Consider the following 11,572-nt stretch of genomic DNA (forward strand, 5'->3'; position numbering starts at 1 on the left):
TGGAAATATCATCCGAGCAATACTGCCAACGTCACGGTGACTGTCAACCCAGTCACAGGTTGCTACACAAGTTGAACTGCCTGAGAGCTGATTTTTCCTTAATCTCCACTCGATCTTTGGGAGTTTTAACTGTCTTTGGCAGAGCAGGACATACCGCAAGTTGCTCAGCATGGCCACATTCCATCTTTAAGCTTTACTTTTTCTGCTTAAGACATAAAGACTCAACCCTGCAGCTGCAATCTTTGCCCCATGCACATATCCCTGTTCCCTCACAGTTTACCACCAGCTGTGAGGCACAAGACTTTGCCTCCTTGGCAGAGTCAGACACAAACCATAGTTCCAGATTCATACGTGCGTCAGCTTTCAGCTCAAGTTTTTCCTCTATAATGGTCCAAAAATGAACACTGAATCCAATTCCCTTTGACATCAGAGCTGGAGTTTGAACCTCCACTAGTGCGTGTGAGGAAGAGTGATCTTGTGGTTAAGCTTCTGCACCAGTATTCAGGAGACCTGGTTCAGTTCCAAGCTCTGCAACAGACTTCTTGTGTGACCTTGGGCAAGTCCCCATGTCTTTTTCCGTGCCTCAATAGGTAAAACAATGAGGCTTCCTTTTCCCCACCTTTTTCTGCTTTGTTTAGGACTTCCTAGCCTGTCCCTATCCTACCTATCATTTTCCATTCAGTATTAAGAGATAGACTCCTGCCTTCAACTGGCCCCACTGCCCACTTGTTACATTTTCAAACAAGCTCCTTTGTGCTTTCTCCCACGTTGCCCCTCATGCTTGGGAGGCATTCCCCAGAGACATTCACCAGGCTACCTCATTAGCCACCTTCCAATTCTTCCGTAAAACTCTCCTTTTTCATGATGCCTACAAAAAAACATGACAGTGGTTGGGCTGCTGATGTGCTGAGACCATTGCCTTAATCTTGTCTCCTTGTACTCCCGTCTCTCTGTCTCCATCTGTCGTCTCATGTTTTATGCTTAGATTAATAGCTTCATGAGGCAGAGACTCTCTTTGTGTTCTGTGCCTGTACAACACCTAGCACAAAGGTGCCCTGGTCCATGACTAGGTCTCCAAGGCACTGTGGTAATACAAATAGTAACTAATAATAATATTTAGATTATCTGTTTTTCAGGACAGGAACTCTCTCACTATATGTGTGTGCAGCACCTATCGGAATGGGGCCCTGATTTTGACTGGGACTTCCAGGCCCCACTGTAACAGACATACTTAACAATGAGTGGATCCAGGATTTTGGTTCAAAGAGCGCCACCTCTTCTCCCCCCACAAATCTCCTCTCCCCCATTCAGGGTGGGGAAATTTCAGTATGCAAGATCAAAGCCCAGAAGACAGCTTTAAAAAATGGTATTCTTTGGAGAGCCACTTGTTTCCACATGTGGCCTTTCACCCGCAGGCACCCTGTCCAGCCCATTCCTTAGGTCCCAGGTTCACTGGTGCCCTAGTGAGTCATCCAGCAACAACCTTAAAGCCACGTCTGCTACAGATCCAGAAAGAATGAGGAGTACGTACTCCTCATTCTTTCTGCTGATACAGACTAACATGGCTACCACTCTGAAACCTGTCACCATACAGATTCAGAGTTAGTTTCAACAAATGGATTGCTACTGAACATAATGGTTGTATCTGTGAGCTGGTACTCACTGTGCCACAGGACAGAGAGATGGTGTCCAGGTCAGGGCTTCATCTGTCCTGCCAGGCGTGCTGGGCTGCACCTGAGCAACGGGACTCTCCGCTTTGTCAGACATGCCGAGCTACATCCGGCAATGCCACACGCTGTGCACCGGCACCTACTCAGTATACCTGGAAGACACCTGCACTGGTCAGTGTGTTGAGATGCATTTGGGTGACAACATCCACAGTGCTGCCAAATGTACAGGGCTAGATCTGGGTAAGTAGCCCGCTATGCCAACTGGACAGGCCAAGCTGTTTCTGAGCAATGCCACCCACTTTTCTGCCAGATCCATTGGGTTCGTTTGGCTGACAGCACCTCACGGGCATGTTCTGCCTCTGGATGATGCCACTTGCTTTGCTGCTGGACACCGCTACTGGGCCAAGCTGTTTCCAGGCATTGTCCCTCATTGTACTGCCAAACAGGTGGCTTACTTGGGTGCCTGCTGGACTGCGTCTGTGTGACGTATCCCACCACGCTGTCAGATGTGCATCCGCAAGACTCCATCGGCTGGGCCGCCAGACTTACCTGGTCCACATTCGTACTATGCTGCTGCCATGCATGCCAGACTGAGTCTAGGCTTGGTGCCCGTTGTGCTGCTGAGCACATCTGGGGAACAGCACCCCGGTGGCGGCCAGATGTGCTAGACGGAGGATAGACAATGTCACTCACTGCACTGTCAAACTGTGTCTCTGTGATGGCACGCGCTGTGCTGTTAGGCATGCTGGGATGAGTCTGAGTGACAGTACCAGCTTGCATTGCCAGAGGCACTGGGCCATTTCCTGATATTCCCTTGACACCACGAGCAGCAAAGCAGTCACCAGTAGCTGAGGGGTTAAACAGCCAGCAGAGCAAAGCGAGTCGGAATGCAGCTTGCCCCAGCTCCATTTGCTGTCTGGGTGCCTGGGTGAAAGGAGAACAACACATGTGTGTCAGGGAGAGAAGTATAAACATTTAAATTGAAAACATATTTTATTATCTGTGTTTATTATTTGATCTTGAAATCTGTGGGCTAGGTGGGCTTTTCTGACTGCGTCGGGGCTGACTATCATATATCAGCAGTCTGGGAATTATGCCAGGGCTCAGCTCCAACAGTTCACAGAAGGACCGTGGGGATGGGAGGTCAAACTGGATGAAACAGGCACCCCGTACTCCACCCCCTATTTCTGACAGGTGAGTTCCAACACTGCAAGCCCAATCCTGCTCACTCACAAATCACTGATAAAACTCCCATTTTCAGTAGGGGGCCATGTGTTTTTATACTGGACCAGTGCCCCAGTAAGATGTTTTCATGCAGCTGGAGTAACAGTCTTTTTGATTAGAGGAAAGAGCAGGACCCTGACCACTTGTGGTCATTAAAGACTCCATGGCATCTCTCACAAAATGTGGTGAGTTAACCCTAGCATCCTGTGACCTGTACGTTTAGTTATTCGTTTCAATTGTCTCAAATCCCTTGTTTTCCCAATAATTTGGGATGAAGAATGTCCCGATTGCAAATCCAGGCTGACCATGGAAAATGTTCTTGAATGATAAACTTCACAGAAAACATTTCTACAATAACAAAGGTCTGGAATTTTGGCTGTAATGTTGAAGATTAGTTACAATCACAAGCAATCGAAAACATATTTCCTTCCTGAAAACCCCTTGAATTGAAAAATCTCCTGTGCAATTGAATCAGACAGTTCCAGTACAGTAATGTGATCTGCATTAGCAGGAAAATATTCTCTTTTAAGATACCACAAGCTCAAGAACAAAGATCAGAACAACCTCAGACCTATCTCCTAAAAGGTGGAGAGCCAAAGTTTGGCTGAAAGTTCGGCTCCTAAAATAAGATACAATTTAGTGTGTTCTAGGCAAATACCGCAATCAATCTCTAGTGGTTCTGATGAAATCAGAACTGATGCAAGCATAGGCCTATTCCACCATTCAAAACAAACCTGAGCCAAACGTTTTATGAGCTCAGAAAGAGGTTGGATATTATTATTTCACATTTTCATGCAGCCTTGCTCGTTGGGGCTGGAAGTACTAAAATATAGCAAAAAAAGGCCATTCTTGTGTAATGTCTGGCACCTTCAGCACTAGGGAGTATTGGGACATGTGCAAAACTGTTCTGAAATGTCCAACCACTAATGTAGCAAGGGATCTAAATCATAGGACAGTTAACTGAACTGAATCTTTGACAGTCTTCCATTACTATAAGCAACTTCTCCGAGGCAAAATACAAACTGCCATTTTGGTAAGGCTGAAAAATTGTTGCTTGATTGATTTCATTGAGCTTTGCATCATCAGCGACATTGGATTAGGGAGAAGGTCCCTGCTTTTGGGCCCAATCCTCATCTCACTAAAATTCATAACCAAACATCCATTGATTTGAAATGGGAGAAGGATCTGGCCCATTGTAAATCCTTTCCTACATGCATATTTAAATTCACTGTGAAGACACAGGAAGAGAACACGGAGACTGTGGCTGTCGCATTGATACACTGGAAAATATTTGGTGTACTGGCACTTGATAGCACTGCAGCAAATTGTGGTACTGCATCTTTTTTATGCCCTTAAAGTGCGAAGTCAGAATGTCAATGGAGGGAAAAACAAGAGGAAGGAAAGCTAGGAGACGTTGCCATCCCTGTACATTAAAAACGCTTCAGTATTAAAAGTAAACATAACAGTGTCAAAAGCATTCCACAGAGCCAGCCAACTAATAAATTCTTTCATTTGTGAATAACTATTTGATGGAAAAATGGCCCAAATTCACAATGAATATTATTTGCAGTGAATTATTTGACCAGCTGATAACCATATGGAATAGAAAACCAGAAAGGTGCTCAGATGTCGCAACAATACTCATGGAGTACATAGAAAAGGAAGCCATCATATGATCCTGTGTATATCTGTTATTTCTCTAGAAATTTACAGTTTCTCTACAGTGCCACACTATTTAGAAACTCCTTCCATAGTTTTTCAAAAATGAGAGGGAAACAATTATACTAATCTTTTGGGGGATAGGTAAACCTTGTACTCCTGTCTGTTTCCAGCTGTCGTCTCTTGTTTCATATTTTGATTGTCAACTCTTTGGGGCAGGGACTGTCTTAATTCTGTGTTTGTTCAGCATCTAGTACAATAGGATCCATGACTAGGGCTCCTAAGTGCTACCATAGTACCAATAATACTTAAGGATAATAATAATCTATGTGTGACGGGTTCAGTCACAGAGACCCCCTTGGGACTGCCACCTTATGTGCTGAGACTACCTCTGAGCCCGTTTTCTCTGCCAGTTTAGGCCTCCAGAACCCTGCCTTGTTGAGCCACACATGCCAGTCTGCTCCAACACAGACCCAGGGTCTGAACCATGCCCCCCAAAGCTGCAGACTTAACTGAAAACAGCTTAAGAAGTGCTCCTGTCTCCAGCACCAAGACACCCCGCTCCCAATGGGGCCCAAACACCAAATAATTCCGTTTTACTCTGTATAAAGCTTATACAGGGTAAACTCATAAATTGTCCACCCTCTATAACATCAATACACAGCTTTTTGCTCCCCCAGGTATTAAGTACTTACTCTGGGTTAAATAATAAGCAAAAAGTGATTTTATTAAGTATAAAAAGTAGGATTTAAGCAGTTTCAAGTAATAACAGACAGAACAAAGTAAGTTACCAAGCAAAATAAAACAAAACATGCAAGTCTAAGCCTAATACAGTAGGAAACTGAACACAGGTAAATCTCACTCTCAGAGATGTTCCGATAAGATTATTTCACAGACTAGACTCCTTCCTAGTCTGGGCCCAATCCTTTTCAGAGCAACATTTTGGTTTATGGACTGGGTCCAGCAATCACTCACATGCCCGTAGTTACAGTCCTTTGTTCCAGTTTCTTTCGGGCATCTCTTTGGGGTGGATAGGTCATCTCTTAAGCCAGCTGAAGACAAAATGGAGAGGCTTCCAGGGCCTTTTACATTCTCTCTCTAGTGGGTGGAAACCCTTTTGTTCTCCTGTGCAAAATCACAGCAACAAGAATGAGTTTGTAGCCACCTGAGCAAGTCACATATCCATGAATGATTCAGCTTTTTGCAGGCCAACGCCATTGTTTACATGTTAGTTTGAACGTTCCTAGGAAAGCTCAGATGTGGACTGGGGTCTCCCAAAGTCCATTGTCAGTTAAGTGTTTCTTGTTTGGACATTTACTCAGAATAGTCCTTTCTCAAGAAGCTGACCAAATGCTTCACTGATGCTATTTAGAATCAAAAACATTGAGATACAAGTACATAGCCAATATTCATAACTTCAAATACAAAAATGATACACGCAGCATAATCATAACTAGCAAATTACAACCTTTCTATAGACACCTTACTTTACCTTCTTTGTACAAGATTTGGTGCGACTATAGGACCTTGGTTGCAACAATGATCTATACGGTCACAGTTCATGTCAATAACGTCACACTATGGTGAAAGTTAAATGTCGCCAGCCTATGACTGGAACAAGCAAACATTATTTTAACCCAGTCCCAGCCATCTAATCTTCCACATAATAATGGCTAGAAGAACCATAGCTGAAAGCTCAGCAGGCACCAATGAGTAAAGTGACCATATGACCTGGTTTCACCAAAACGGTCCTGGTTTACCATTGTTGTTTGCAGTGTTGTAGCTGTGCTGGTCCCAGGATATGAGACAGACAAGGTCGGTGAGGTAATATCTTTTATTGCACCAACTTCTGGTGTCTCTTTCACCAACATAAATTGGTCCAATAAAAGATATTAACTCACCCACCTTGTCTTTCTAGTTTACCATAATATTCTCATGTCCTGAGAACTTCTTTCTGGACTCCCTAAAATGCCCGTTTTGTTCATTTTATCAGTCAACTTTTTTTTTTTTAAATAACTACAAAATATTTATTCACGGTATATTATTATGTTGAGTAAAATTTGCATTGGGTTTACTGGGAATACACAGTCCCAGTGGAACAAGTGTTCAGTGTGATAAACAGTATTTGGCATAAAGAGAAAAGCCAAAGGAGCATAGGCACTATCAAAGCTGTTTCCTAGCTCAACATGAATGTTAATGGCACTTGTTCCATTTTTCATGATAAATTTACTGAGATACTGGAAGAAAAAAAATCTTTCCCTCTGCCCACGTGGCGGCTGAGCCAGCAGCTGTCAGGATCACACCAGCACAGTGTTTTGTGTTTTTTTAAAGTGCACTTTTGCATGCGTATTTCACAAGCTTAAAAATGTCACCACAAAAAATTCCCGTTTTTTATTTAGTATGTGTGGTCACTTCATCTGTAAGTGGCCTTTTATAGAATGTTGATTGTTTTGAATAGTGGTTTTTTTCTCATTAGCATCTTTCTCTCATTTCCCCCTTGCTTTTTCAGTCTTTCTGAAGAGGCACATAGATCTAGTAACATTTCAATCTGAATAAAAAACACAGTGTTTTAGTGGGTTCAAAGTTAGGCAAAACCAGCTGGCTCTTCCCTCGAAAAGGCAATGCATTTTTTTTTTTTTTTTTTGCAAAACTTGTGTAGGTTCCTGAAAGCCTTTTCCAGTTTCTGAAGTGAAATAATTTCTCAGTGATAAATATTTTCAAGAGCTTGGAATTTGCCATTTATTTTTCAGAAGGGAAAAAAGACATTAGGATGCATCCATCAACTAAAGCTTTTAATCTTTTAAAAAACTGTTCTTTTCCCATAAATTTAAAAAAAAAAAAAAGAGCTTTAAAATTCCCTGGAAATTGTGGATTATCATGAAGGAGGCATACTGGAGAGGCTGGCTTCCGGGGTATTTTTAGAGGACATAAGGTTACTCCAGATCTCAGAATGAAAATAATTTAATCGGGGGTTAACTCTTTGGGGTTTTTTTATCCAAAGCAATTATCCACACAAGAAGGCATCAGGCTTGGATTTTTAAAGGAATATAGCAAGTTAGGTATCTAAATTCCAGAAAAACTGTCTTCACTGCAGAGTTAACCTGGGCTTTTAGCTGGGTTTTAGCTCAAACATCCCTACTGTCCACACATAAAAACCTCTGACCTGGATTTGGGGGTGCTTTAAGCCTGGCCTAGTTTACACGCTGGGATTATGGGTTAGAGCCCAAGCTCCACTTAAACTTGAACCCACCACTTTGCAGCAAAGATGCAGACAAATATCACTCAAGTGCTTGGTAGTCCTCCAATGCCCTTCCCACAATTCCCCTCAAAGGACAGACAAGTTCTTATGTAATTGACACAATGGACTGGGAAAGAATCCTAGAGCATTTCAGCCCAAAGAACCATTAGATATGCCCCCAGACACACACAGGTGAGTGCAGAACAGTGACCACACAAGTAACGCGGGTAGGGCTCTGCTGTGCAGACACTCACCTGGGCTAGGCTAACCTGGGTGCCAATCCCCTGGATTAGCTATGCAGTGAAGACAGAGACAGAATTTCAGTGGGAGCTGGGAGCTTTAACTCCCCGAGTCTCTTTTGCAAATCCCAGTTTCCGTGTCTCCTGAGCCATTACAGAAAAGATATGGAGACTCTCACACTGAGTCCAAGGAATAGTCAACCAGAGGATTAATGCACTGCTATATAGTAAGTTACCAGCCAACAGATTCCAGGTAAATCATGCAGCCTGCACCACTGTGAACTAACTGTAGCAGTTTAAGATCAGCTCTTCTGGATAGAGAAAAGAAGAGAACAGAAAATGAGCTGGGGGAAAGTCATAAACTAAGCAACTGCGGCTAAAGGAAGCAGTGCAGAGTAGAGTCCATTATGGAAAAAATATTATACACATTTTTTAATTGATGCCTAGATACCATAGTGATTAAGTACATTAGTGATGCCTAGTCTAGATTAGAATCAACAATCAGCTAGCAATGGAAGGGGCACACATTGGTGCGAGTGCAATTTAGTGTGGTCTTGGCCATTAATTTTGATGTAAATGTTCCTAATATAGCATGAGAGCAGCCTTCCTTGCAGGATTACAGGGCTTTCTGGGTTTGCTCCAAAGCCTGTTGAAGTAATTGGGAATTCTCCCATCCAAATCAATAATCTTATTCCTAATTAAAATAAAAGAGTCAGCCTTTATTATTAATTATTGCTATTTATTGTTATTATGCCAGAAATATATGAGGTGATAATAAATAACAAAATCTAAGCTATTGAGCAAATATATGAGGTGATAATAAATGACAAAATCTAAGCTATTGAGCAAACTTTGAGCCAGATCCCTGGGTCTGGCCAAGCTGTACTCAGTGTGTGATCTAAACAAGTCATTTAATCTCATAGTCATAAAGTTTGAGGCCCCAGAAGGGACCCACTAAAAGATCATTTCATCTCTGTCACTTTTCCCCCATCAGTAAAATGGAATAACAACATCCCCTTTCTCTCTCCCTTTGTCTGTCTTGTCTATTAGGATGCAAGCTTTTCAGGTCAGGGGCTGATAAGAGCTCCATGCAAAGAACTGCATACCAGAAACCATTTGCAGTGCATGCCATCTTTTATTTTTCATGAAAAGCCTATGCACAATGCTGCATATTTTTGAGTGTGGTCTACTGGCAGCTTTTCTATTAAATCTGTATTAGAGGTGGCTGGAAACAGGAATTTCCATTTAGTGGGCAATTTTACATTTCTGTGGGGGGGGAATCATTATGAATTGGAACAAAAAATACAAAGTTTCCTGTGAAACAGAAATTTTCAAAAAATTCCAGGGACCCGGGCCGTCTAGGGAGCCGGCTAGCCCAACCATACATCAAGCGGGAGCAAAGGAGCCTGGGAAGCCTGGCAGCCCACCCACACATCACCAGGCACCTCATGGAGCCAATCACCTGGGGAGCCAGAGATTCTGGAATCCCAGGGAGCCTGTGAGCTTCCCCCACCAGCCATCTAGTGGGCCGACAGAAAACCAAGCAGGCTGGCTGGTTTCTGTTCAAAGTTTAGACAGAACTGATACCTTCCTGTAGAACGTTTGGACTCCATCAAATCAGCATTTTCCGGTGGAAAACTTCCACTGGAAAATTTTCAACCAGCTCTATTATCTACTTGTATACAGACATCTCTTTTGTAGAGCACTCATGCAACAGACTATCACTTGACACAATGGGGCTCTGCTGTTGGGTGGGGCCTCCAGGTGAGACAGTGAGGTTATGTCTACACTGCACACGCGTTGCAGTGGCATGTAGGTATGCGTAGCTACATGTGGCAGTGAAAATCAGGCTGCATCCACACTGGTATGTGTAGCCACCTGTGGCAGGGAAAGGCTGTGGTGGAGGGGAGGCAGCAGGAAACGACACTGTTAAAAATAGCCGTGTAGACAGGGAGGCACTGCTTGGGTGTGTAGAGAGCCAAGTGGGGCACATACCCTAAGGTTCTGGCCGGTGCTAATCAATCTCTTGCTCTGCCAGGTCTGCATGAGAAATGTCTGTGGGCCAAATTTTGGCCTTGTGATAGTGGGTGCAACTCATTCAGAACTTATGGAAGACTGTATGGATTTCCATTCAGTTGCACTTGTCTGAATCTGGCCCTCGGTTTGCTTAGATTTGCTGCAGTAAATTCTACCTATCCCTGCTGAATGCTGTGCTTCTTTTAAATGCAGGTACTGATTGCCCCAATTACAGAACAAGGGCAAGTTCAGAGAGACATCTACCTGCCTGGGGAAGGCCTCACATGGATGGACACCAACACCGCCCAGGTGTTTGATGGAGGAACCTTAATCAGGAACTACTCAGTCAGTCTTGTGGAAGTGCCAGTTTTTGTAAAAGCCTCCTAGATTCCAGGCAGTCGCAGCTCTCAAAAGAGTCACCTACTTCTCAGAAGAGCGATGCTGCAAGACAGGCTCTCTTCCTTTTCAGCCATTTGTGCTTTTCCAGGAACTCTTTTTTTATATACAGGTGTTTAAATCTTTTACTGTGATTTGCTACCATTCTAAAATAGTGAAATACTGCAGGAGCTTTGGTACAAAAAATACACACATGTTGCACATCTGCTGAGATCATCCAGGTTCATCTGACCCTATCCTGTGTGTTAACTACCAGGAACGTCTCTGATTAGCAGTGAAAGAGAGACACCCTCAAAGTCACAGGGTGATGAGAAAGCAGATGGATTCAATGTCTACTGGAAATATTCCCCTGTTTGGGGGAAAAAATAATTAAAGTAAAGAGGAAGCTCTAACAGAGCCAGGTATGGACAGACAGCAGGACTGGCTGCCTTGAAAAGAAACAGTATTAGTTGACCAGGTCTAACTGCCGGCCAGAGTCTTAGTGAAACAGGATTGCATCATCACCTACCTTCTACAGACTGCAATGTTTGGTTTGGGAAACCTGCAGCATCCAGTTCTGGGTCTTGTGTCAATGTCTTTATTTTCATCTAGGAAAAAGTCAGAGTCTTATTATTAGACAAAACTTACAAAAAAAGGAGAGGGCAGAGAAAACTGTTCTGTAATGTGTGGCTGCAGGTCACAAATGTGAGACATCTTTTCCATTCCTTATGGATGATTATTTACCTTGTGTAGTTTTAGAGACTATCCTGTCTGCTGCCTTCTGCCCCTGCTTTCTCACTTCAGAGTGGCCCCTCCCATGGCTTGGGAACACCCCAAAACTGAAATCAGCCTTTGCTTATTTTTGGAACTAAGTAGCCTATCTGAAGCACAGGGATGTGTGTCTTATGCAGCAGCTGGGACTCAGTACACTGAGGATGTTCTAGAATGGCAACACTTAAAACATTCAAAAGGTTCTAGGAGGCTACAAAGAGAAGATTATTTTCTGTAATGTTAGGAGCTCAGCAAACACATGAGTTCTTAGTAGCTGATAAGATGCTGCAGAGGCTGGACATACATACTGTTAGCATAACTGGAGGGAAGGAACAGCTTCCGAGTGAATTCAAATGACCATACCAAGGGGTGCATATATA

General features: G+C 43.3%; 1 protein-coding gene across 1 annotated transcript in view; it reads left to right on the forward strand.

The window, feature by feature from the left end:
• LOC311522255 (SITS-binding protein-like) overlaps nt 1-10,509 on the forward strand; it is a 69,478-nt gene extending 58,969 nt beyond the window's left edge. Inside the window, exon 13 of the mRNA XM_084631366.1 lies at nt 10,260-10,509. Within this exon, the coding sequence (XP_084487492.1) occupies nt 10,260-10,433 (174 nt within the window). The 3' untranslated portion in view covers nt 10,434-10,509. The remainder of the gene's footprint in view (nt 1-10,259) is intronic.
• The last annotated feature ends 1,063 nt before the right edge of the window (nt 10,510-11,572 follow it).

The sequence above is a fragment of the Lepidochelys olivacea genome, assembly GCF_965140295.1.
Source record: "Lepidochelys olivacea isolate rLepOli2 genome assembly, chromosome: 6".
Taxonomy (NCBI): domain Eukaryota; kingdom Metazoa; phylum Chordata; order Testudines; family Cheloniidae; genus Lepidochelys; species Lepidochelys olivacea.